This window comes from Botrytis deweyae, assembly GCF_014898535.1.
Source record: "Botrytis deweyae strain B1 chromosome Unknown BDEW_001, whole genome shotgun sequence".
In the NCBI taxonomy this organism is placed as follows: Eukaryota; Fungi; Ascomycota; class Leotiomycetes; order Helotiales; family Sclerotiniaceae; genus Botrytis; species Botrytis deweyae.
In genome coordinates, this window is record NW_024066208.1 from 653,267 (window position 1) to 680,636 (window position 27,370).

Genomic DNA, 27,370 nt, shown 5'->3' on the forward strand with positions numbered 1-27,370 from the left:
TTGTACTAAACTATCCATGTGTCCATCGTTGATAATCAATATATGATATGAAAAGCTTGAAGATATGTATCAGGAAGAATAGAAAAAACTTGAATCAAGTTTAGGTTGAAATGAGTTGGGTTTGGAGTACATACGCATGTACAATGTCATGGAGTGAGGTATTAAAGAACCATATGGTTCAAACAGTTTCATTGATTGCTGTAAACTATAAGATTAGAAGAGCTAATCTGCGAAGAGAAACTATATATTCTCCTTCTTAGTTTTTGGTCACATGACCCCTTGATACTCTTCCCTCTTTTTGACTTCGTATCCTCGTGAATCAGAATCACCTTCGCCAAGAAAAAACGGGGTCGGAATTGAAATCACTTTTGTTGGGAAGAAGCAAGGACTATGCTGTAAACACAGGCTTTTCGAGAAACCTATTCGACGAGTGACAATACAATGTGTGATAGTTTTACTCTGTCACAAGGTGAGGTATCGAAAAATCGTAGGGATCGAACAAGTTCATTGATTTTTGTAAACTATGAAGAAAGAAGAGCTAATCTACAAAGAGAGACTGTAATCACACCCTCCTCCTTAGCCTCTGGTCAAATGCAACCCTGACACACAAATTTGAGATTTTGATACATTTATTTTATTACATTTTCGTTAAGATTGATTATTGACATATGATTATCATGTTCATTCAAACGTATCCTGTATATATCTTTATGGAGTCTGCTGTAAAAGTTGCTATGCTTGTCGAAAAGCGATGATTAGACTAGGAATAGTTTCACAGCATGATATATAACCATTCTATATTTCCAATAACTTGATTGAGATCGGTTGAATGGATTCACTGTCTCCATGTACGCTGGCTTAGCATTAGTCATCAAGAGACATACCTTTCTTGATTCAATAGTCTGAAAACAGTAGTCATTATAATGCGAGCCTTCATACATCTACAGCAAACTCTAAAATCACATGAAACGACTCAAGCTTCAGCAAGCTGATTATGCATTACAATGATTCTGATTGGCTATATATCTAATTATATGATTATCAATCATGTAAATCTGAATCGTGTAATCGAGATTCAAATGATCGAAAGTGAGGATGTGAGTAGTGCTCGTAATGGGTGGGTAGAGTGATGAGGTTAGATTGGGTGAATCTTGAGTTGGTTTGAGTCGAGCGGTAGAGAATGGTGACCCATGACTGATTGTTTGGGTCGATTTTTGGCTGAAAGCTTCGTTAGTGGAATGGGTCACCATATCATTAGTTGTAACATACATCAAATACATATGTGATTACTCATCATGCTAACCTTGGTCTAAGACTAGCTTGAACTAGGTAAGCGACCTTTTATTGTGAAAGAGATGGAGACATCTATAAGGCTCTGATTTGTTCTTAGCTTTCTCATTGTAATTTATTTGACCTCTATCAATAAGATCTAGAATGTGATTGTAATTAATCAATAGTTTGGATTACAAATGAACCAACCGCTTGTTTTGGACTAATGGTTTAAGCTGAGTATAGTGAAGGAAGGTACGAAACCCACCGGTTGCGAGCACTGGATGGAAGAGAAGGAGCACACAGTGCGTTCTGTCACCCCTGAGTCAGCCCTCTTTGAGTCTCAAGTCCTGTATGCATTGACCACGCCATATTCTTGTAAATAATAGAGAGTTGAACTATCTATGATTGTGTTATTTGTCGCTTAATGAATCACGTGATAATTTTGGCCCTGTCACGGATCAGACACATCAATCACGGTGCGAACTCTCGTATGCGCATGCATGTCTGTTAGTTTCTACATGCACTCTATAACAGCTGAGCTCACCCTTCAATTAAAGGTTATGAGAATGATCTGTACTCCGTTAACTCAGTCCTTCTACGGCAAAGTATTACAAGCTCCTCGCTTCTACAGCCAGTGCTCACAATGAGTGGTTTTCAAACTTTCTTTTTCGGAACGCAATAAAACCCACTGGTTCTAAAAGAGCCATTGGGTAACTCATTACCCAGTCCACAATTGATCAAAAGATGATTTATCAAAATCCATTCAGCGATCCACCAAACCACCATCTTATCCTCCATTTTTCATCCCACAAACAGCAACAGCAACGGCAACGACATACCCAACTTTAAACTTGTCGACTCAATTTTTTTGCCCTAAAATTAAATGACCAAGAACTCTTACAGACCCCGTACTATCCACTGCTTAATCTTCCCTTTGTCCAAAGACACTCGCTCTCGCAAATAGGAATCTTGTCTCCATTTTACTTCGATAGACACACAAGCAGCCATGAACGCGATGGGTAGTTCATATATACCTATCTACACAAAAAATTCTTGTTTGAATGGAGTGAATGTTTTCGATACATGATTTATGCATTGGATTTGCTTGACTTATGAGCGTCTACAACAGCGCCTGTGGTGGGAAATGTAGCAGAGTAAGATGAACTAACGTATTCTAGTTTGCTTACCTCTATTCAAACTCGCTTCGTGTTGTTTTTTGAACTTCCCTGGGCTTGAATACGATGATGCTCAATTACCCGAAAAATAATATTTTTCACATTTTTAGTCACCAACGAATTCTAGTATCACCAGAATACTGATTATGATATCTGATTAATATAAGAGAATTCGATTATTGGAAATGTGTTTGTATTGATCGAGTGAATGACTGAACGTAAGTTGGTGGGAAAATCGAGATTTTATTGTAAGTTCTGGTTAAATCTGTGTGAGCGTGAGTTGACCTTGAAATGGCCTAAGAAGAAATTTCCACAAGTTCTGAAGTTTTGGTCCTACGGGATTCTTTTAGTCCTATTTGAGCTTTATCCGCACCTATCATGCCAAGAATTCATTTAAAATGCTGAGGCTCTGTTGTTGCCGAAAGCGCAGATATTAATGACATCGTATGGGGTCATGATCAAAACTCCGTGACAAGAGAAGAGGAGAAACCTGTGGATAGAGAAGATTATCACGGCATGTCACAAAAGCGCAATTCTTGAGACTATATCTGTCTATTTTAAAGCAACTAAGATTATGTAAGGGCTCATTTTTGCCGTCAAAAAAGAAATGAATATTTTAAATCTAGAAATCTCCACTATACCACAACCCAGCCCCAATACGCATCCCAGCAATACACCTCCGATTGACTCACTTCTGCTTCCATGACGATACTCGAACTCCCCGTATAATCTATCCTGATGCGTTTTTTTATCTCATGGGAGAAGAGAACAAAAGAATCACTCCCTGACCGCTTAGTTCGCGGCAAGATTTTGCTGGAAAAATTCGGTGAGCTTGGGGAAGGGAATTAGCTCGACGCGGTCGTAAAGATCGACGTGTCCTGCGCCTGGAATCCAGACTAACTCCTTTGGCAAGCCAGCACGCGCATAGGCATCCTCGCTGAACTCGCGAGAGTGTGCCTGGTCACCCGAGATGAAGAGCATCGCGCGTGGGGAGATGGTTTCGATATCGTTGAAGGGATAGAAATTCAAGAACTTAGTTTGACTTGCGACGGTAGGATGGGTGGTGAGGTTTGGCGTTGTTGTGGGTGGCGTGAACTCACCACGCGAGGTGCGATAGTAGTCATAAAACTCGCGGTCAATGGGGGTTGACTCATTGGTGAGCACGTTAGGTGTGCCGCCAGTGACTGCGACCTCTGCCCCGTCAACCTCGGCCCAACGCTGCTCTGATGCACGTGAAATCATTTCTTTGCGCTGCTCAACAGTCTGGGCATGACGAAGTCCGTTGCGGGATACTGATCCCATGTCGTACATACTCGATGTGGCGATGGCCTTGATGCGGGAATCGATTTTGGCGGCGCTGATAACAAATGAACCGCTGCCACAAACACCAATCGCGCCGATCCGCTCGCGATCAACAAATGCCTGTGTGCCTAGATAGTCCACTGCCGCGCTGAAAGCCTCGGCGTAGAAGTCTGGCGACACGGTGTTCATTGGCTCGCCCTCGCTAGAGCCCCAGAATGGGAGATCGAGAGAGATGGTCACAAAGCCCTGCTCAGCCATCTTCGTGGCATAGAGGTTGGAACTCTGTTCCTTTACCGCACCCATTGGGTGACCGACGACAATTGCAGGCGTACTGGCGGTCTGGTTGTTGCGAGCAAGATCGTTGCGAATGAAGATGTTCCCCGCGACGGAAGTTCGAAATTGGGTCAGGAAGTTGATCGGCTGAACAGTCACCTGATCGCTGCGGTACCAGTTGTCGGCCCCGTAAGACATGTTCTGTGCCATTGTGAGCGAAATATTCGCAACAGTGACGCTGAGTGAGGCAATACTGACGCCTGTCTTCATGATGACACTGTTTTCTTCGAATTATGTCTGAAAATGAAGCTTCCTGTGGATGTGAGTGACAAGATAGACTGTGACGAAGCGACATGTCGCTGTTCTTATAGTTGATGAGCCCAGTAACAAATCCTTTCATTGCCATAACTTGCTTGACGTATGCTACGTCATGAGTAATTTCATGCAATGCTATAAGTTTTCTTCAAGGAATTAAAGATACACTGCCTCTTCAAGGTGCTGCAGGACGCGTGTTCCTATTGACCTTCAGCCATCTAAGAAACAACTGCAATTGGTTGCAAGCCTTTATTTGTGGGTTAATAGTCCCTAGATCCGCTGGTATTGCTTGCTTGCCAAGAAACGTTTAAATTATGACGAGCTTCGAGAATAATCATATCTAGTACACCTGTCAGTTCACCCCAAAACTAATGATCTCGATCGATCCATGAGCTACTTAGGGAATAGTATAAACATTTTCCTAGTAGCTGCTGTAGCTAAAGCTTCTGAAACATGTGTATGCTCATCTGAAGATCAGGACGAACTCACCTGGACTAGCGACGACCTCATACTGTGCATAATTCAAACATTGTTCACACCGATCGGGCGGAGAGGCAATAGATCTCAGCTGTTTTACCGTACTGAAACCGGGTTCGTTCAATAGCAGATGATATTATCCCAAATCTCAGCGTACCCGAGGGTAAAAAACTAGTATTATCCCCCCCTAACTAATTTATTCCGTAGAAGCCCCGATCACACATCCCCTGAGAGGGGATATTAACAGTCACGCCGAGTCTAAGGCTGTGCTACCCACGGCATGCAATATGACAAATCGAGATTTCGGTACTGCTGGAGGTACTTGATGATTGCGTCGTACATCTGGAAGCTCACTTGCCGGCTCGCTTACCATATATAGAACCTCTGTCGGTAGACTCTCCGGTGGGGCGTAAGCAGTCTGCATTAGTGCTGCTAAATTATACTTGGCACGCTCGGCATGATAGATAGGCAAACAAAACCTTACCTTGACTTCAACAACACGAGCCTCTGTAAAGGCTGTTATTCAATCAAATAACCAATCAAGAATTGGGAGATAAAACACCAGGATTGAGTTATTATAAGCAAATTATTAGAATGACGGCAGTAATGATGATAATAATGATGACAGTGGCTCGAGTAGGTAGCTCTTAAAACTATCATTCCGATTGAAGTTGAACTGATTAGTAATCAACCGTGATATTACCGGGCACGTGTCGCAGCGACTAGCACCTTTTTAACTTTCGGCTGTCAAGGAGCTAAAGAGCGGGGAATGGGAGCAGTAGTGATTCATGATCCCAATCACAAAACCATCGATTGCAGTTACCAAAATTAAAAACGAGTTGTTCGCTCATGCAAGTTTTCCATTAAGTTCAATAAAACTCCTCAACAAAATCTATATTGCTTAATTTCAACAATCTCAATCTCGCTGACTATCAAGTATTTTGCCTGCTCAACATGGAAAACAATGCGAGTCGTCCAGAAGAAGGTGGAGAACTGGTCGGAAGCGTGCTGTTGGGACGGATGCCACAGCAAGCAGAAGTCCGTTTCGCGGAAGATGACTGGACAGGCAGTACAAATGCTGCTGAGCGAAGGAAACGTCAGAATCGGCTGCATCAAAGACTTTATAGTAAGCTCGATAGCCAAACAGATTTCCTTGTGCATTAACATCCTGACCTCGGCCGAATAACATCGAATGAGTGGCTCTAAATCATGTTTATATTCTTATGTTTCTTAGGGAGACGACAAAAATTATTGAGCATGCAATCAGCCCCTGCAAGCCTGGTTATGGAAGAGAAGGAACCATTGGAACCGGAAATTGACCCACACTTGAGTGCTCTCCTCGAAGCCATCAAACAACGGAAGCAACCCGAGGATCCTGCAGACGCCACTTCCCCGGGGCCATTTACTGAATACAATTACAAACAAAATTTACTTTCATCAGACCTGACGCCCCCACAGGTTCAATGTATTATTAGACAAGTTGAGCATTTCATTTCTCGTCAGCGCATGACCAGCTCTCCCCGCGCTGACCTCCTCCTTACTCTGGTTCAGTTCAACGTCTTTCGTGCTTTGTTTAGCAACATGATTTCTCTGGGGTTCAATCTTGACTGGTTGACGGCAGATGCAATTTCACCATTTTACCAAAACACCCCACTCGTTTGGGACACGAGTCACCCAACCAGTCTTTGCCCAACCGCACTTCAACGTCAAGTCTCCCATCATCCTTATTTGGATCTGTTTCCTTTTCCGGAATTACGTGATAACATGTTAAGCAAAGGTGAAGATTTTGATGACGACGATCTTTGCCATGATCTGGTTGAAGTGTGTCATGCTCCGTCTGAGAGGAGTGGTCTTATCGTTTGGGGCAGTCCTTGGGATCCATCCAGTTGGGAGGTGACCACAGAGTTTGCTGAAAAGTGGCCTTGGATGTTGAGAGGTTGCCGAGAGCTCTTATACTCAACAAATTTCTGGAGGGGTCAACGCGGCGAAGAGGAGCTGTATTTTGATATCACGGTTTCTGAAAGAGTGCATTCTTAACTTTGGCGTAGAGCATTAATTGTGGGCTATGTCTCCCTCAAATTTGGGAAAAGGCAAAACGCGACGGTTCAATTGCAATTCTCCCTCCATCAACGCACTTCAAGCATTGAATACAGACCTACCAGAAGCCCCTTTAGTACAAAATATGGGTGGGGAATATTTACATCATTTGTACCGCTCCAAGGCCAGTCATCAAATCAGAGAAATTTAAAGTTACAGTACGCCGGCAATCTCGAGATTCACAATCTACCCTACGGCAGAAACAAGCCTTTGTCCACAGGAGCTGCTTTCATCTGATCCACCTGAATTTCCTGGATCAGCTCATTCCCAGGGTAATCATCAACGTCCAAGTCTAGATACCCTGCTGGTGCCCACTTTCTCGCCGAGACGAACAGTGATTTGCCATTAATTGTTCGATCAGAGAGGATTCGCAAAAGAGCATTTGCTGCATCTTCTGCTTCCGCGAATTGTACCCCGCACTTCTCCACGTGCGCGAAAGCTTCTGCAGATAATATCGATGTCTTGACGTACCTATCATCAGATTAGCAACAGGAAGTCCGAGTTCATTGGAGATTTGAGTACCAGGGAGAGATGACATTAACTCTGCTGCCATGGTAGAATGCTGTTCTTCGCAGAGAATGCATAATACCTCGCGCAGGCCATTTTGTGCTCGGATATACAGGTCCTCTAAGACAGTCCAGAAATGCTGCCCCAGATCCGATCAGCACTAAGCATTTATCCTCTTGCTGAGGCGATGGCTTCTCTCCATTTTGTTCTATAAAGTAGTGAAGAGCCAGTTTTGTGGTGTACAATGTCCCTTTCAAGTTGACATCGATTGTTTTCAGATTTGGTTCTGTGGGTTCCTGGCCTTTGCCTTCACATTTTAGTTAGCTGAGTGTTGGCGGCGAAGATAATCCATTGATTACCTGCGAAAGTAAAGACTTCATCAGGAGCACAGATGCCTGCGTTGGCGATAACATAATCCACCTTTCCCGTGAAAGATGCAGCTTCAGTGAAAAGACGGCGCTGATCTTCCCAAATGGTCACATCACACTTCACAAATTTGGCGCTTTAGTGAAATTAGCATAAGATCCAAAATAAAAGATAGGGTACACAATCTTACTTCTCAAGCTCCGATGTCAACTTCGAACCACCTTTGGAGTCCATGTCCCCGATGCATACGTTGACGCTATTTTGATCATGTTAAAAACTTTATGTCACTTTACGAATAGCCACCTACCCTGCAGCAGAGAGTGCCCTTGTATATGCTTCTCCGATTCCATTTGCACCTGCACTTAGTCAGCACATTCTACTTATAAACGATATTCCCTCTCACCTCCAGTAATGACAGCAGTCTTTCCTTTCAAACTTCCTGTGTCAAGTGTTCTCGTGCAATCTACCGGGGCAGAAAGTTTGTAGCCTTCCATGTCTGATGAAAGCGGGCAGCGTGGAGACACGTTGAAGTGGACTTATTTTCAAAAAACTGTGACGTCGAAGAAGGAGAACTCAGACTTGAGATTTTTGTAAAAGTCAGCGAAAGATCGGGGCAGATGTCGATGCATATATACCACTTATGAAGTGTGCATCCCTACCATACCGACCACTAGTTTACTTACATCCGCGATTAATATACTACTTCCGACTCTGCAGCTTGCTTACGATGATGCAATCCACGTGATCTAGAAAATTTCCCCAACGAAATAGAAAATGCCAAGACATCTGCTCCATGATATCATACTAGTAACACACGCATATGTATCACTGCATTTCCATTTACTGGCGGTTTCCATGCACACTCAAAATCTTCTTAGCTAATACCTTTTTTCTTATTAAGCAGACTGCTCGATATCCAGCGGGTTCTCTTCCCAGGGCCATTGCTTAGCGCTGCACTTAGCACCATTAGGGATATGCCAAGTCCGAGCTAATGCACTCTGCTTATGGTCCTTGCGAATTGAATGTCTGAGTCCTATGCCCAAATACCGAGTCACGGATGCATGGATGCCAATCTTTTAATTACTGAACGACAAATTGATCGCAATTTACTAACCTTAAGATCCATTCATGCAATTCGTGGTTGTGCTTACAGGCATACATATCTTTTAACGCCGTTTCACAAAACAGTCGATGTGAGCAAAATTTACTATAGAATTTAAAGCTGCACGACTAGTGGTTTCACGAAAATAGGAACTTGGAAGAGTAATTCTGGAAGATTTAATGTTCTTGACTACTTGTAGATTTCACCCAAGCATGGAAAGAGTCTGCAGCGTTTTGAAGAATGTGGAAAAGTTCTCTCATTGAACAATGGGTGGGGCTTAATAAGATGAACATCTTTTGTCGAGATGCTACTTTTCTTTTGAGACATCGCCGTGTTCGGTTGATTCTAGCTACAAGTTCTCGTTGAAGAATATATGATGCTTCTTCTTGGTAACTAGGGCTATTATTATGCTTTTCAAAGCACAGCATTGTGTCACGTAAGCACGAGAAGTTTGGCATTGCAAATCAACAGCTCCATTCATCTAGCAACCCAATTAATTCGTATTGCTCAGAGCGGCATCTATATCATGACATCCACAAGCCTTGAATCAACTTTATATATCCCACTCGTCAAACGAGCACAACGTGAGCTCATCGTGAGCCCCACAGCCTTAAATGCCATTCAAATTTTCGCCTGAAGAATGCATATACTTTATAGAGTCAAGAGTGATATTGAAGTAGAAGATGTTGATTATAATAAGCCTTGTGGTTGGCAACACTCGAACAATCGTACCAGTCAGAAAGCAAGCTATAGGACACTAAAATCCTCTGGAAGTCTTTGTGAAATTATTTCCTCAAGTTTTTTCCCGTTGAATTCTTGATTTGACCTCACAAAATCATCACAAGCCGCGCAAAATCAAAGAGTTCTATCGATTTATCATCAGTGAGGTTTGATGTGAGTTACTCATGATCTTCTCAAAATCCAGAATTCTCTACAACCTCATGGCAGTTATTCTTGAAAGCTTACTTTCAAAGGGAAACCTTTTTCTTTCCTAAAATGTGATCGATTTCGTGAACTTGTATAAATTTTCACCACAATTTAAGCGAGTACTAAAAGTTCAGTAAATGTACATTATACCATATTTGGAGTTCAAACTTTTGTCTGATCTCATCTATCACCGAGGCACAGTCTTTACTACTACTAAAGTCTGATGATGCATATTCTAAATTGTCAATATCAATGATGCCGCTTTGGTCAATCAGGGGTACTCGTCTAATGAGAGCCGAATCATGCCACACGTGCACGTGATACACGATATTAGCCTCATATTCACTAACTAATCAATCGATTCGAAGTCGAACTAGTTTGTACAGCCTCTCTACTTAATTCTAGAGAGCTCCGAGATCTTTTTTTGTTTTTACTACTTCAAAGATTGTCAAAGGTAGAAATCACTATCCGCATATAATCAAGGTAAATTCCCTTTTAGCATAAGATTATCTATGTTCTCTTCTGCATCATAGACTAACAATTACACTCAAACTAGCCTTCCACCAGCATACCCCTCAAAAACTTGTCTGGACAATCCAGCAACAGGAGAAGACGTACTCCCCAAGACTCCCTTACAAGATGAATACATCACTCCCACCTCCTCTTCGAAGCAAGCTTGGCGGCAAGCGCGACTGGACACTCAAACCCAGACAAGACCTCACACCAGCAGTGATTGGATCACAAGAACCCAACAAAATGCGAATTGCACTGCTCAGTGTGACAGAAGCTGGCTTGGGTCGAGAGGTCTATTACGATCGGGGTTATGGCAATGGTGAGCCATTCGACTGGAACGACGAGAGCGACATTTTTCTCCTGAACGACTGGAGACGAGAGAAGATTCGCAAGTACACACCTAGAGACTTGGGACAAATAGAGCGCACAATGGATGTCAGAAATCAGGGTATCGAGAATAAAATTGTCAAGAAGCCAAGTGCTCCCAAGATGACGGTAGAGCAGCCACAAAAGCCACAAATCGCTCAAAAAGAAACTTCGACGAGAATCCGAGAGCCTGTAGACTCCAACAGAAATATTGATGATGAATTCATCACAATGGTCGCCAGCAGCAAAGAGATGGAGAAGTTCCGTGCTCAGAAACGCAGAGCTGCACGTCACGTAACACCAAGACTTGCAAATGGCCGTCGCCAGCATCCATCCAGTCGCCAAGGACCCATAGAATTTCTTCCAGTCGATCTTGATAGACTCAGAAACTTGACACCAAAGCAACAGCGACGCGATCAGAACACGCACGTCAAGAACTGGTTTGTTATTTTCGAGATGATTGAGAAATCTTTCGACTTGCCGAGCCGCGAGATTGGAGTCGAGTATAATTTTTGAGTTTCTCAGCTTGGTCTGACGTTTGAGGTACATCTCTTGATGATAATCTCTGGCGTTTTTGGCAATTTCTGTAAGGTATCGAATTGGTTTCAACAGAAAATTTGCCACGCATTTTCTAAGCTACTGGAATTGAATCGATAGTATCCCCATATCAGGAAACCAGTCTACAAATTTGCAGAAAAGTAGGGACTATGAGGAAGATGATCGTAAAATATTACATATTTCTCACCGTGGTTTGCGTTTTTGGCACTCCAGTTGTATCAACAGGATTTACTTTAAGGGGCTCAATTTGCAATACAAAAAATCATAACAGTCAGTTTTTGGAGTTCCTTCCTTCGTGTGACTTTTTCACAGACATCTCCCGTCTCCAGACTTTTGACTCTTGACTCTTGCCCCATACCCAAGCCCAAAGTCTCAACCTTCTAAAATATGTAGAACTCTAGCTCATGTGAGCAAAACTTCATTGGAACTTTTGTAATTCATCAACCATAGGTAACATAGATGTGACTCTAGCTCTCGGTCTCTAAGTATCTCAGGAAGTTTATTATATGCACCTTCTGAGCTGCGGATTCAGATCTGCACTCTTATTGCAGATCCAAGTAACTATGCCTCATCCCCAGAAGACCTGAGAAATGTTGATCTGTGTCTTGCGATCAACTATTCAATCTATACCCCCATTCAATATTACGCCTAGATTTCTTCAATCTGACAAAACTCTACTTCACATGCGTTAACTCGAGGTTTGGGGAGTTATCACGATGCGCTTGACAGTTTTTGGAGACGGGTAGATACAAATACAGGTTTACATTCAGAGAAATTTAGATCTCGGAGTTTGAATCTGTAGCTCAAGAAAAACGCCAGCTTAGGGATCGCTGGGTCCAGATTTTAACGGATGGTCAACCAAGAATAGGTGAAAGATGGCCATTTGTCATGGCCTACAGGACTTTCTTCTGGCATTGAAGTGATTACATGTATAGGAGTGGAGAATGATAATGTCAGTATAGGTAATAGTATTTCCCATAATCTGTATATAGGTTAGATAGTAATATATATTGATTTTTCTTCAAAATATATATATACATAATATAGACTTCAATACCACTAAAAATATTCAATATTATTCTAATATTAAATACCATTAATAAGATACAGAAATATAGATTTTTGATTAATTACAGAATAAATCAAAATATACAAATTTGAGATTATCCCCAGATTTTATTAATATTATTAAATATTTTAATCTTTTTAATATTATTTAATATAAAATTATTGAATTACTAAAAAAAAGAGTTTATTGAATTAATTAATTAATTGAAATAAAAAAGAAAGCTCTAATAAATTATTATATATTTAATTAATTATTATATATATTATATTTTCTAATTATCTAAACTTTATTAAAATTAAATCTTTATATTCCAGTTTTTCTATATATCTTTATAAATATTTGTTTTAAATGATATTTATAGTAATAGGTATTCAATTATCCAATATATATTATTTACCATATCAAAAACTTTATACACACCACCATTTTATTATAGTATACTATTGCCTATACTGGATAATGCTATGGTTGAGTAGTAGCAGAAAAAATCCATAATTGGTATGAGCTTGGAGCTTAGAGCTCGTGAGGGGGGGCAGAGAGATGATCGAAATATTTGTGACCGGTAAACTGAAATCAAAGATGGTGAAAAGTGATTCATAATTAACGGGACCTCTCGGAACCTCTCAGATTCAAAATAAATCAGGTTCTACTTCATGGCAATGAGAATTTGTGGTTTCAATTCTCAATGATGTTTTCATAATACGATGAAGTCACTGACAGTGCATCACGACTCTATCTAGTCAAGATTGGATGATGAAATCATGGCACATGATGTAGAAGCTTTATTATTAACGCTGAAGGAGGACTGAATAATTCTGATTACTCTTCAATCTCAACTCAACTTTCCCGGAACCCATCGACGAGAATACAAGACCGTCAATTCTTGTCCCAAAGAATCCACTACTAGCCTCACGTTAACGTTACAGACTCTTGCCGCCTCATAAGAAATCCAAAACAATCGAGCCCCAACTATATTATTGACTGAAAGATGACCTCTCGATGATAAATTCGCGTGACAAGCAGACGCGACTCCAGATATCTTAAGAATGGAACTCGCAGAGTTGTAATGGGTGTTATTGATCATCGCCGAAAGAGGAAATTCTTGACTTCTTCGCCAAAAACGCAAATGCAGCCGCCGCATTCGCATCCTCTATCTCTCTCTTTCTCTCTTTCTGTTCTATCATGTAGTTATCTTTCAATTCCCTGTAGTCTTTACCGGAAACCAATTTTTTGATTTGGGTTTCGGTCCGATACACTCCGAGACTGTCGTTAAACTCTATAGTGACCGACGAAGAATCCACCCCTGACACATTTCTATCGCGAAGACTAATTTCATCCATTTGTTAGATCACTGTGTTCCCAAGTCTGTATTTTTCATCCAAAAACCAAGGGCACGTAAGATCGACCCCCGTTTTCTTTCCTTTTAAAGAAACCCCTGATGTCCTATGCAACAGTATTTGACGCCATTGATTAAGCATCACAACAGCACTTCGTGAGCTCCAGCTCATTTTCAGTCTGTATTCAAATAGAACTCGGCCCAATTTAAAGTGTTCAGGGTTATCTTGTTTCGGCTCGTTGAGTAAACTTATGTACTCAATGATAGTCTTGCTCCTGTCCGGTGTGTGGAGTTTTGCCTCTGTACGGTCGTTGTTGTCAACGTATCTGATTCCTTTCCATTTGAACATTTGTGGGGGACTCTATAGGTGATGAGAATATTTGCGACTATTGAAGTAGATCTTTGGAACCATAATTGATCTTCCGCAGAAACTTTCACTTGAATTAATTTCTTATCCATCACAATGTCCAGTTCCTTCTTCACATTCTTGCACGCTTCTTGGATACTCTTCAAGCGGAAATCAGCCTGACAAATCTTTTGGATACTACCGATATTTCTTTTTGGTGTATAACGATCTTCTGTTAGTAAATCTTTCCCGTCTTTCTCAAGAGCGCCTTTTTTTTGTAAGCGACCCTGAAAGCGACGATTGAACTCATCAGTAACTGACTTCCAAACAATTGAATTCGCACCTCTCCCTGTGCGAGATTCTCTTGTGAGGCTCTTCAAGATTTCGTATAACGTATCTATTTCTGCTTTGACTTCTCTGGCATGTCTTTTATCTGTTGTGGTTCGATTCCGCCAGAAAGCCCTCGAGAAATTGGTAGCTCGCCCGCTTGTTTGGACATCTGAAACGATTTGGATCTTTACTCCGTGATAAAAATAATGATCTTATCAAAATGGGATGAATCTGTGATAAGCTTCGTCTTCTGTAGTGATAACTTGTTGAAGACTTTTTTCGTTCCGAGATGGAGTTTATTCATTATCTGGGCCACTAGATGTCTCTTTGCGCTTTCTTTTATTGGAAATTTGAGTCTGTGGAGTTGGAACAGGAGTCACAACCAGGCCATCTGCAATTCCCTGTGAGCTCATCGAAACGAGAACCTTAGCCGCCTTTGAAAATTGAATTAGCATGATGTCAATCGATTGGAATAAGAAAAAATACCTCAAGTAACTCGGCTTCTGTTGTGTTTCTCACAGATGTTACTTCCCGGCTATTCTCAACATTGGCGTTCATGCTTCCAGGAGATGCTGGATCATCGTCCTGTCCCTGAGCAGATTGTCTTATCCCAAGTCCCGTGACGACCCGTGTTTCATGATGCCTCCATCTTGCCCATCGATCTAATTCTGCCTCCGCTTCATCTTCATCAAGATTTTCCAGGTCTGGCGCTAATCGACAGAATTCTCTTCGAATCTTGAGATACATATCTGGCTGACGTACAGGACTTAATTTGGTGATTTTGAGTATATCCGTGCAAAGCTTTGTTGCTTTCCCGAGAGTGAAGACCTTATCCTCGTATCTGGAGAACAATATGAGGTGGCGCACTATATCACGGCAGAAAAAATTGCGATTGAACGCATACGAAAGGTCGCGAACTGCAACCATTTCAAATTCGTTCAAGTTGGTACCTTCAATCAACTTGAGGTTGAAAGGATGAAATCTTTCTGCTGCACCAGCAGCTTGGAGTATCTTGCCCAGAGATTCGTCGTCATCAAAGTTCATCGTATCGAACAGTTTGTTCCAACGAAAGTATTTCTGGTCTAGTACTGAATTGTTCCAGCGAGGATAATCTAGGTCAAGAGAAGGTGGTGCCATGTTATACAAGCGTCTCAGATTATGGAAGATCCGAATTACTTCTTCAATAAATTAGTGTATGTATCATGACATATAACTGGAACCGCAAGGATGGGGCTTGAGATGATGAGGTAGGAGTGAGGTGAATAGTTTTTTAAAGTACGAACCTTCTCCTCTTTTAACTTCAAATCCAGAAGTTCAAAACAAATGCAAAAAACAAAGTATCCAAAGTTCGATTTTTTGGTAGCCTGGTCCAAGATTGCTTAGATTTGCAAGAAGCGAAATCAAACGAAACTTCCAATAGTTTTTAATTATCAGTGACCGAAGTGTTGTTTGTCGTTTTGATGTTGAAAGGAAAAGCCGTGGCTTATAATCTATAAGAAATCAAAAGTGTTGTCAGGAAGTAAATTTAGAATAGAACCCGGGCCATAAAGGTCACAGTATTGATCTGGTGAGCAGTGTCATGTCACGTGGATGTACAGTAGAACGTGCCGTACCAGGACAATTTAAACTCAACGATCTTTTATGCAATTTTCATGGAGATAAATGCCTTATTGAACTGTGTGAAGGAGCTTGTGACTATTTACATGGATACCCTATTCCTCAGGCTAGATGGATTTGCCGTGTCTATATCCCCTGATCGTACCAGCTCTAGATTTCACCTGTTCTATGTTAGATGAACAGTGAAACACATCTATGCAATTGAATCCTTAGAGATTTATTATCTCAACTTCCATCTGGCATGTACTAGTTGACTACAAGCTCGAATTGCACTTCTACACAAGAATTGTATATTGCTATCCAATCGGCTTTTTATCATCTTTGTCTCTCCTTAGAGCAGAGATGTGGAGTTTTTCCTTCCTCAATTCAACAAATAAAGCAACTTCAGCTGTAACTTCTCACTTTTGAATTATCAACTATTTACCTTCCACTATCTCTAAAAGTTAGTGTCTCTATTTCTATTGCAAATTGTCGCCGACCTCTAGAGAGAAGCGAGGGGTTAGCCTATTATAGCAAGTCACATCCGCTAGCAGCATGGTCTTACATTTCATATGAGTTGACATGTTGGTATTTTTCACATTTAGATGCGTACTTGCCAAGAACCTATATGCGGATCAAAACAGGGCAGCTTTTCGATCTTTTCTACTCGTCAGAGCTATGGAGACTTTCTGTGGATGGAAATTTGCAAGTTGCAGCTCCTGAGAGCTATACTACGATATGGTATAATAGGCTGTCATATAGAGAGTGATGTTGCAGCTGAATTTCCCCTGTCTCCTTCGGCTTTCCGAATACATGATAATTAGCAGCGTGAAATTGCCCACAGAATGTGAAAGGGTATCAGGTATATTGATTCTTTACTTGACTACTACTTGGCTAAAAGTCTTTTATGAATCTGAAATCAGTGTAGGCAATAGTATTTCCCGTAATCCGTATACGGGCTAGATAATGATATGTATCGATTTTTCTTCGAAATATATACATACATAGTATAGAATTCAATATCATTAAAGATATTCAATATCATTCTAATATTGAATATTATTAATAAGATATGGGAATACGAATCTCTGATTGGTACGGAATAAATTGATATATACGAATTTAAGGTTATTTTTAGATTTCAATAATATCAAATTATATATTCAATTGAATTATTATTAATTAATAATAAATTATTAATATTATTAAATATTTTAATCTTTTTGATATTTTTGAATGTGAATATCAATATCAGAATATTATTTTTATAAATTTGATTATTTTGAGAGATCTAGAGATAATTAATAGAATGGTGATTTTGTTGAATCTTTTATTATTTAATAAGATAAAATCTCTAAATAATTATTCTTTTTATTATTCTATTTTATTTTATTTTTAATTTTTCAAAATGTTTTTTATTTACATATCTAATATTCTAAGTTTTATTGATTTTATTTTTTATAAAGATAACTTTCAATCTAATTAATTTCTATTTTCTTGTAATTCTTTTATTTTAATCGAATCTACTGAATTTTTGTAAAATGATTTTTTTGATTTTAATTCTTTAATTCCTTTATTATTTATATCAATATTTATATTCTTATTCAATATCGAGGGTTCTAATATATCTATGAATTTTATAATATTAATAGCTTGTTATTGATAGGTATAGATTTGGAAATATATATCAGATAAGGATTTCTAAATAATATATTTTATTAAAAAGGATAAAGTAGAATGGAGATACAATTATTACAAAATTAGATATCTTGAAACTAATAGTATTCGGATTATATTAATGTATTTTCGAAATATATATTAAATAACTGATATTTCAATTCGAAAAGAGTATTTTTAGTATATATAGATTACTATTAAGCAAATTTTTATTAATATATATAAAACTATTGCTTTTAAATATAAAAGAATGATTAATGAGAAAAAGGATTTCAGTTATTTGCCTGAATCTTATATTATTAATTCTCAAACTCTCGAAATCCTTATGGTTCGATTCTTTATTTGATATTTTTTATTACTGAATCTTTTTGAATATAATAAATTTTGAATTCTCCTTATTTATTTTAATAAATAATCAAATATCTAGATTTCTAGTTTTTATTATATTATTTCAGGATGGATTATTCATAATTTTAATAAAAACAAGCTCAAAATGAAACAAGAAATATATTCTTTTTATAGCAAAATTCATATTATTTATAATATCTGGATTTTTTTTAATAAATATAATATTTTTGATATTAAAATTCAATTTATTAATGAGATAAGCAAATTGCAAATTATTATTTTTATGTTAAAAGAAATTGAAAATCATTATATTAATGAAAACTTTGTAAAACTTTTATATAATAAAATTAATAAATAGGGGATTATAAGCAAATTAGAATATTTAGTAATAGATAATATATCGAATAATAATATTTTATATATTTATCTTTCAAATTGTAAATTTTTCTTTTTTCCTTTTTTATTCTTTTTTTGATTTTATTAATATTTTTGAATATTCCTTAAATCTTATTAATAAAAACAATATTGAATAGAATACTGTATAGAATCGAATTCGATATAATGTATATAATATCAATCTTTTTGTAAAAGTATTTTTATTCAAAGATTTTATATTTAAAGATTAAGCTTTTGATTCAGATTATAATCTTGAAGTTTTTATATATAAAACTGATTTGATTTCAAAATTCAATTATAAATATTGAAAAAAGAAAGGTATAATAAATAAATGTTATAATTTTACCTTTAAAATCAGCAATTTCCCTTATTTATTATAATAATGGGATAAATTAATAAAAAAACAATTTATAAAAGATAATTCAATTTGATAGAATTTTATTAATAATCTTTTTTTAATATTTTTTATACCTCAAATATATCATATATATAAAAAATAATGAATTTAATATCCAAATAAGCTTTTTATAAAGTTTGAACTAACAAATAATAATTTTGATTAATTATAAAATATTTATTACTTTTCAGATATTTTAAAAAATATAATAAAATTTATAAAGGATAATAATATTATTTTTAAAAAAGTTCTTTTTACAATAAAGTTTTTGTTATAATATTTTGAAAATAAAAAGGTATAATCTATATTCTTTATTTATATATTTTTTGTTTATATATTCTTTATTCTATATCTTTTTATTTGCTTATTCTATTTATATTTAATTTTATTTACATTATTTATATAAACAATCTATTTTTAGGTTTCTATATTAATAATGAGTAAATAAAACTCGAAAAATATTACTTTTTTATTAATAGATTATTATATTATATTGCTATTATTATATTAAATTCTATATAAAAATGATTATATTTCGAAAAATCTTAAAAGGAATCTTATTTATTATAAATTGAAAAATAAAAGAATAATATTGAAAGATTTTGGAAAAATTAATATAAATCAGATTTCGAAGATTTATTTTAATTAATATTTGAAAAAACCTTTTTTAATATACTGATTATATATCTACAAATTAAAAAGATATTTTGTTATATAATAGACAAATATACAAAATATCTTATTATTCCCTCTTTTGAATATATTCAAGATTCTTATAAATAATAATTTGATTTTATATAACAACAAGTATATCCTAATTTAAACAAAATAGTATTTGATTTACTTAATATTCCTAACATATTTGCTTCTATTAAATACTTATTTTTTTCAATAAAAATTATTATTACAACAAAATGAAATAAGCTTCAAATTGTAATTATTAAAAAAATAGAATATTTAAAATTATAATTAAATTTGGATTTATGAATAAAAGATAATATAGAATTCGAGAATTTGAATAAATAAAAGATAGGATTTATTCTTTTGAATAATATTTTTTTATTATTCAAACTTTTTTGGGATTAGTTTTGATTTTTAGAATTATCTTTTATATATTTTTAGGTTTTTATATTTCAGTTTTCCTATATATTTTCGTAGATATTAGTTTTGAATAATATCTATAATAATAAGTTTTCAATTATCTAATATATACTAATTACCATATTAAAAGCTTTATATATACCACTGTTTTGTTGTAGTATACTATTGCCTACACTGTCTGAAATACATTGATAAATAAGTGTTCTTTGAGCACCGTGTGCAGGGTATTTCACAGCGTGTCATTCTAAGGTGTTATAAACTCAATTTCGGACACGAGCGTAGAAGATTGATTCATATCCTATTTCACTCAATGTTAGAAAATAATATATTCATGCTTCAATTCATACTTCAGTCTCAATACCTACAGAGAGCCGACATCTGGCTTTAACATCCTACCATCACCAACCAACCATCCATTCTATAATTCTAGCTGAGGAAACTTAAAACTCAGAAACCATCCACAAAGTTTCATTGGGATGAAAGGGAATGAGGTATGAATCATCTCATCATCGAACAAATGATCTATTACTCGGTTCTCCATTGCGTATCGCAAGTAATTTATTGCACATCTTCCATCTTAACATCTTCTTCCTGGTTGTCTAATTGCCCATACACCACAGTTTCATTATCTGAGCCGTCTTCTATTCCGATCGGGTTGCTCTCACTGCCCGGCTGATCATCCTGACTCTTGTGATTGGAAGAACGCGCGTCGTTCTCTCTCTCGGCCTTTCTTTTCTCCCAGGCTGGCCCGCGTCTTGCGCCTCCACGCCCTACCTTCTTTTTATACGGGGCAGGTGGGATCTGTGGTTCAGGAGTATAAATATCATTTTCGCCATCATTGATCAGTTCAGGCTGCTGCTCAACAGGTTGATGTCTTCTCGGTCTACCACGCCTTTTCTTTTCTTTTGCCCCACGTTCATTGTAATCAGCTAATTCTCTTAATGAAGCGTTACTTGGATTCTGACTCCCACGAATATTAATTCGTGGGGAATCAACTTGAGGGGACGGAACGATTTCATTTGAGCCATCCCAGCTGTTCTCTCCTCTCATCTGAGTTGAATTTCTTGTTCGGCGAACTGGCGATTTATCTGGTGATTTGGTGACATCAACTGCAGGTGCGTTGTGATCTCTCAGACTATTCACCATTCGAGTTCCAGGGGTATTATTAGGCTTGCCTGATTCAATGAGTAAGTCAATTAGATAAGTTCCGTTGGGTTGAACAATCAATTTGTACTGACCAGCCTGCTTTTTACTGTAGCTTATTCCATCACTGCCCGGTTTGTTGATATGCGTGAATTCATTTTGGTTCTCCTGATTCTCAAAGTCTTGCGATTCACTTGAAGTACTTCTTGTAGGAGAATGCTCAATAACACTTTGTTTTCTCTTTTGCTTTTTGTTCGGAGTAGTTCTTTCTCTGAGATGACCAGTGACATTTCTTTTCTCTCCTTCAAATGCATCGTTTGGTGTTTGAGGTAAGTTTTGATCATACTCCTCGTCAGGAAGATCTTGGTACTCGTTGGATTCAGGCCGCACACGCTTCCGATGTTCCTCGTTTTGCCTTTCTTCATCCTGAGCTTGTAAACAAAGCTTCCGTGCACTTTCTACCCCTTTCACAACCAAGAAATCTGCCTTTGTCACATCGCAATCCTGGATTAAGCGTTTAATATGAACTTGATATCTTTCTCCACGTTTCCATAGCTTCTGAATGTCGTTCGCGGCTTGTTGCTCAACCCAAGTGAGGCTCAGAGTCGAAGTACCAAGTAAGCTCGATATAGGCCCAGATACGCATCCCTTAATTCCTTGTCTCGTAACTTCATCAATTGGTGGAAGCGTAACAGCTTGCCTGATAACACGGCGGATCGCTTCTGGATCTTTGATATTGATCTCATCCAGAAGTTGTACGTATGTATGGCCTCGGATCATCACAATGCCTCTCATCTTGCTGGCTACGTGCGAACTTTATGTGAGACTTGACACCAGTGTTCAATCTAAAGAGAATTAACTATGAGTATCGTATATCTTTGACATCTTGCCAGCTATTCATTTGGTCCTATGAACTTAATTTAAGTAGTGCGAAGGACGATAGCTATTTGCAATGACTCTCTATCCTCGAGCGTTGTGTCTGCCGTGGACTGTCCAGATATGGCAGAGGAGAAGAAAGCTTACTTATTTCCTAAGAGTAAAACAGATTCCTTTTGATGGTGGAAATTGGACAACTTCCAGATATGTGATGTGGTAATAGTCTCATAGGTAGGGACACTTCATGCAGAAGGCTAATGAACGCCGTTGGATAGATATCCGTACCTTTACGATGTAAAGGCTAGCTCACTGTGGTAAGACGATTTAATGGACAACGGACTACAAACTAAGAAACTGTAGAGTAATATACAATTTGTACTCGAAAAAAGTTCATACTGATCTATCAAAATCAGTGATCCATCCACAGCTACATATATCATGTTCAGACAGCTAGATGAGCGACTTACCCGATATTAATGTATGACTTGCAACAAGTTTTGTATGAACTATACTGTGAGTTGTTAGAAAGATTGCGATATATCAAAGGTAGTCGTGTAAGAGAATGAGGAAGGAAGTAATTGTTCGCCACTGCCCTTTCCACAACTATTGGCCGTGGTGTTTTTGGTAGCAGGAGCTACGCATTGCACGGGAAACTTTTATAAACTGTCCATAATTGTATAGAAATCAGTCAAAGTCTCGACTCTGCTATGAATTTCATGATGCACTTGACAGGAGAATATTAGATCACAAGTCCAGGTGGGTCCATGTATGTTATACAATTTCAATTGTTCTCTACGTTAAAATTAAACCACCGATTTGTGATCATACAAAATGCCATTGAGTCCTTCATAAAATTTCTCTTAATTTAAGTAATGTGTAACAATCATCACTTCCATACACCAGAGATCTAAGAAGCACCCTATAATTAAAGCAAGAAAGTATCTGTAATGCTTCCGAAACAGAAAATCAGAAGTGAATGAACAACCAACCAATCAGAGACTTAGTCAAAATTGCAAAAGACTGAGTCAGATGAAGGCTTGAATTGATTAGAAAGAATCCTAATGCAGCAAACCTTGAGAACAGAAGAATTGAAGCGGAGTAAAACCAGATGCATGACTAGTTCAAATCTCAGGAGCTGGCTCCGAAGTGCTGCGCTTCTTGGCCTTGGCTTCAGTAATTTCTTCCCCAACCGTTTCTCTCATTCGACGATTGGTTTTCCAATCAGGCATGCGAGGAACAAATGGTCGTGGCGGATTGAAACTTCGATTAAGAGGCGTTTCTGAAGGATCTGGTGTCTGCGTAAAAGTCATTTGGTTCAAGACGGGTTTTGCGAACTTTTCTCTCGTTGCAGAAGGATTAGATGCCATTGTAGCAGGTTTCATGGGAATAATCGATTTGGAAACAGGTACCATGCGAGCAGTCGGCATTGGAACAGTCCCATTGCGAGTAGACGCGATAGTACCAAAAGTCACAGGTCTAAATCTGATTGGCGCAGGTGCAGGTGCAGTAGGAGTAGGTGCATTAGGAGCAGGTTTGGTAGTGGGTAAAACAGGTCTGGGGGCAGACCACTTCGACTCTTCAGGCAAGTGATCATGCAAGATTGCAGCCTGTTCAGCCAAAAGATCAAGAGCATGTCGTCTATCACCAAATCCTTGACTCGTGTTAAAATTGGTTGAGTAACGGTGAAAATCAGTTGATGGCTTGTCATAAACAATCTCTTCGTTGTAAACATTGCGCTTCTTGTATCGACTACGAGGTGGCTCTTCTTTATATTGAACGATGGTCTTCTGGCGAGGTTGAAGTGGTCGAGGTTGGGTAAGAGGACGAAGTGGAGGAGTTGGAGCCAATTCTGGAGCTGCTTCGACCATAGAGCGATCGGTCTCATATGTAGAAGAAGCAAAAGAGCATTCTTGCTCATCCAAAGAATCTTGAGTAGTTACCTTATCCTTGCTTCGCTTTCCCAATTGGCTTTGCTCGCGGCAAGTCCTCGCTGGCGGATGACCATTTTTCTGGGGAAGGGCACTGTTTCTCAGCATCTCCATCACTGAGATAGCATCGGGAGCGAGAAAGAAACCCATCTCTTGGCGTAAGACCCAGTCATCTCTTTTGGGTATCTGACGATTCTCGCGAAGTGGTACAGAGATACAGACAGCTTCTCGGGGATTCTGCTCGCTATTTTTGCAACGATAGCGCCGGGGAGCACCAGGTATTCCTTTATCCTGTTCAATGTTTTCAATTGAGGAGTTGTAATCTTTAGCAATCTCCGTCCAATCGATATCTTTTTTGGCATTAAGATAATCCTGAACCAATTCAGTGAGAATCTTTTGTTCTTGTACAGTCCAAAAATCCTTGTTATCATAGGCTTTACCAATGTTTCGTCGAATAACTTGATTTCGCCAATTATTAAGTGCATGTAAAGATTTGATATCATTCCAATCCACTCGAACGCCATTTGAATCATCCTCGTATTGGAATTCGACATCGCCTTGAATCAGCATATTTGAACACTCGTCTATTTCTTCGGTCCTGAACCTAAGTACAAGCTTAGAGGGGTCTGGTTTGCCAAGAATCGCAGGGCTTCGGTCAATGGTTCCATCGTCAATACAGCGTGTGCCTCTTTTACCCTTCGGGGCGTGTCTTTTGTTTAGCTATTATGCCTTAGTTTGAGATAAGAAAAAAGAAGTGAAGAATATAAACTTACTCGGTGTTTTTTCTCCTCCTCGGTTTCACTAGCTAGATCGGGGACAAGAGCTCTTCTCCATTGCAAATAGCCTGGCGCATGACCAGGGCTGAATGATGTTTCTGTATCAGTATATTCAAGAGTTGTAGTGATGATGAGAGGTTCGTCGACATTTCCAGAAGGCTGGGGGGCGAGTCTGGGCCTCTTGGTAGCGCTTACTCGCAGTGAATTAGGTGTTTCTTGGAGATGCTCTGTAAGCTTGTCGGACTTATGAGGCTTCGGGGTATTTTTGTGAAGAGACATCACGAAGATTCCTGTTGGCTTTTACTTGTTAGCATGCTTTTTCCTGCAATGTTTCCATAGATTTCCACCATCGTTTTTTTGAGAATTGAACTGAGAGAATCCAAAACGCCAATCAAATGATTTCTTTGACTAAAAGTAGATAATGGGATGAAAGAAGATGAAAGAAGCAATATGAGAGTGGATTGAAAGACTCACTAGTATAGGAGAGGAAAACACTAATTGCACTTTTCCAAAGGATCAAACATCTGTAATCCTTATGAAGATCGACTTATGCTTGAGGATGCTTCTCATAGAACTAAGCAGTCAGGTTCTGTTAGATAATTTTTCTATCATGAAAAGAAGGAAATTGGCTTGAATTGATGGAATCAAATGTGCGATCGAGTGCAAGTGATAAAGAGGGGTGTCAGCATTCTTGTAGGCAGACTTTCTTTGTGGGATCAACTTTTTGTAGAGTTTTAGAGAAGAGTGTTTTGAAAAGATCGATAAGATTGAAGAAGTGAAACGCTTCAGAAACTGAATCTAATGTGGACCAGTCAATGGTCAAGTCTTGCGTGTTGAGGTGTGTTGTGATGGATACGTGCTATCGTCTGCTTCTGTCGCTGCTACTGGCAGGAGGATGCTTCATCAGATGACTCCTCAGCTTTGTGTCTAACATGTTGATGGGAAAATTAAAAAACATAGTATTTGTGGACAATAAAATTGACGTATGTCATAGAAAACACTGCGAGTCAGCAAAGGAAGAAAGGAATCTCAACATACTTATCTTAGATCACTTTCGCACAAGTCTTGATATTGATTTTCTTCCCTAGCAAATAGTTGTGATTATATGAGAAGCACTCAGAATTGAAACAAACTTCAAGCTATATGTTCTTGTTGATTCATGAGAGCAGTTTTTATTGTTGATGCCGTTGTTGTTGTTGAGGCTGCAATATTATATTATGATAAGTCCGAGTTTGCTATTGTTCGTGTTGTTTTATAACAAACTGGGCATACTTCGGCTAATTAGATTTCTTTAATTATTGCTAGAATAGTAGTAAGTTCATTTGATCTCATCTAATATATAGTTATACATGTTTGAGACGAGAATAATTAAGCTGAGAGGCAGTAGCCTTGTACTTAAACAAGGCTATATGACGGGACCATACTTTTCACTTGATAGGTATCAAATTCAAAGCCTTGCGGATATCTCTGGGTAAAAGAAGCAATAATAAGTTTATAGCTTTTATTAATATGATTTAAGTTTCAAAATTCCAAACTTCTAGTTCATCTCCTGTTCTCAAAAACTAAAGTTTCACAAGACTTCAGCTGATTTCATGACTCTTCAATATGACCTTACATAAACATTATTAGCCTGACTTCAATCATCAATGCTCAATCTACCATCCATTGAGTAGTTGGTAACAGAAGTCAAGCTGATGAGGAGACCGTCAGTGACATATCTGTTTATGTGATGAACCATCTGAAAACTGCAATGCAACACGTCTGGAAACGCTATCCACTTTATTCAAAATCACCTTCTTTCAATGAATATACAGGTCAAGAACTTGGCGAGCCAAGATTTGTACTATTCCTTAGAGCCCAGAAGAATTTTGAGTGTAGGACAAAAGGCTATTGAATGTAATCATTCATTGCCCACTGGTTACATTGTAAAATTAATACTTGATCTATTAAAGAATAGTTTTAGATAAAGAATAATGAATACTCATTACAAGCAGATTCTAATCCTACCTGGACTATCTCATTCTGAAGGGTATCTTCGGGTTAAGTAAACCATGAATTTTTTAACTTAAGCAGGGTTGCAAATGATAAAAAGATATACCTAGCTTCTGACTCTGGGTTCTTAAGACGTCGTCGTTCCCGTGGCATCGTTCAGTATAACATTATTTTCATTCTGCAAAGAAGAAAAGAGTCCTTCAAGTTGCCTTAAATTGCCAGAAGTGGCAGAATTACAAGAGGTTGAGAGACTTATTTGAGTCAAGACTTTACCCTTAGCATAAGATAGTAGTGAAACCAAGTCGAATAACTCATGGCGAAAAAAACTCTTTAGCATTTTAATTTTATACTATACATTCACACAAATAAGATAAAGGATGAGAAGGAAATTATACGTTAATTAGATGTTAATTAGATCCCAAGTCTAGCTTGCTCAATTATTTACGCTTGTATATGTCCTGTTCTTTAATTGTCACCTAAACTCGCGGTATGTTTGCATGACCATTATTCTTGAATCATTTTATGCTGTTCGTCAAAACAGTCTAACATATTGCTCATGATTATATGATGAGCTTGAGTATTTAATGTCACATCTATTCTCTTCCTGCGGCCAATTCAATGTTCCTCGCCCGTTATCTCATTGCAAACTCTCGGGGGCGATCTTTTTCAGATATTGAGAAGTGTATCAACTTCACTTTGATCAAGTAGTGTCGTCTTCCCTCTTGCTAACTGTCAAACAAGCCTTCATGCCATCTTCTACACACTTGCTTCAAAACTTATTAGACGACATCCCAATCCTTCAATTGAAA

At 38.1% G+C, this 27,370-nt stretch overlaps 8 protein-coding genes across 8 annotated transcripts; 2 read left to right on the forward strand and 6 right to left on the reverse strand.

The window, feature by feature from the left end:
* Positions 1 to 3,239: 3,239 nt before the first annotated feature.
* EAE98_000210 (uncharacterized protein) lies at positions 3,240 to 4,292 on the reverse strand (the record flags this gene model as incomplete). The annotated part of the gene is made up of 1 exon (XM_038947828.1): positions 3,240 to 4,292. One exon carries the CDS (start codon positions 4,290 to 4,292, stop codon positions 3,240 to 3,242), a length of 1,053 nt encoding a protein of 350 aa, XP_038815505.1.
* A 1,476-nt stretch (positions 4,293 to 5,768) lies between these two features.
* Positions 5,769 to 6,851, forward strand: EAE98_000211 (uncharacterized protein; the record flags this gene model as incomplete). The annotated part of the gene is made up of 2 exons (XM_038947829.1): positions 5,769 to 5,940; positions 6,049 to 6,851. The coding sequence occupies 2 exons, from the start codon at positions 5,769 to 5,771 to the stop codon at positions 6,849 to 6,851; spliced, it is 975 nt and encodes a 324-aa protein (XP_038815506.1).
* Positions 6,852 to 7,102: 251 nt separating this feature from the next.
* Positions 7,103 to 8,278, reverse strand: EAE98_000212 (uncharacterized protein; the record flags this gene model as incomplete). The annotated part of the gene is made up of 6 exons (XM_038947830.1): positions 7,103 to 7,382; positions 7,434 to 7,725; positions 7,778 to 7,920; positions 7,975 to 8,040; positions 8,092 to 8,140; positions 8,188 to 8,278. 6 exons carry the CDS (start codon positions 8,276 to 8,278, stop codon positions 7,103 to 7,105), a joined length of 921 nt encoding a protein of 306 aa, XP_038815507.1.
* Positions 8,279 to 10,452: 2,174 nt separating this feature from the next.
* Positions 10,453 to 11,208, forward strand: EAE98_000213 (uncharacterized protein; the record flags this gene model as incomplete). The annotated part of the gene is made up of 1 exon (XM_038947831.1): positions 10,453 to 11,208. One exon carries the CDS (start codon positions 10,453 to 10,455, stop codon positions 11,206 to 11,208), a length of 756 nt encoding a protein of 251 aa, XP_038815508.1.
* A 2,184-nt stretch (positions 11,209 to 13,392) lies between these two features.
* Positions 13,393 to 13,659, reverse strand: EAE98_000214 (uncharacterized protein; the record flags this gene model as incomplete). Its single annotated transcript, XM_038947832.1, has 1 exon — positions 13,393 to 13,659. One exon carries the CDS (start codon positions 13,657 to 13,659, stop codon positions 13,393 to 13,395), a length of 267 nt encoding a protein of 88 aa, XP_038815509.1.
* A 968-nt stretch (positions 13,660 to 14,627) lies between these two features.
* EAE98_000215 (uncharacterized protein) lies at positions 14,628 to 15,468 on the reverse strand (the record flags this gene model as incomplete). The annotated part of the gene is made up of 3 exons (XM_038947833.1): positions 14,628 to 14,765; positions 14,818 to 15,172; positions 15,236 to 15,468. 3 exons carry the CDS (start codon positions 15,466 to 15,468, stop codon positions 14,628 to 14,630), a joined length of 726 nt encoding a protein of 241 aa, XP_038815510.1.
* Positions 15,469 to 20,404: 4,936 nt separating this feature from the next.
* On the reverse strand, positions 20,405 to 21,784 carry EAE98_000216 (uncharacterized protein; the record flags this gene model as incomplete). The annotated part of the gene is made up of 1 exon (XM_038947834.1): positions 20,405 to 21,784. The coding sequence occupies one exon, from the start codon at positions 21,782 to 21,784 to the stop codon at positions 20,405 to 20,407; it is 1,380 nt and encodes a 459-aa protein (XP_038815511.1).
* A 1,202-nt stretch (positions 21,785 to 22,986) lies between these two features.
* On the reverse strand, positions 22,987 to 24,848 carry EAE98_000217 (uncharacterized protein; the record flags this gene model as incomplete). The annotated part of the gene is made up of 2 exons (XM_038947835.1): positions 22,987 to 24,513; positions 24,567 to 24,848. The coding sequence occupies 2 exons, from the start codon at positions 24,846 to 24,848 to the stop codon at positions 22,987 to 22,989; spliced, it is 1,809 nt and encodes a 602-aa protein (XP_038815512.1).
* Between the last annotated feature and the right edge of the window lie 2,522 nt (positions 24,849 to 27,370).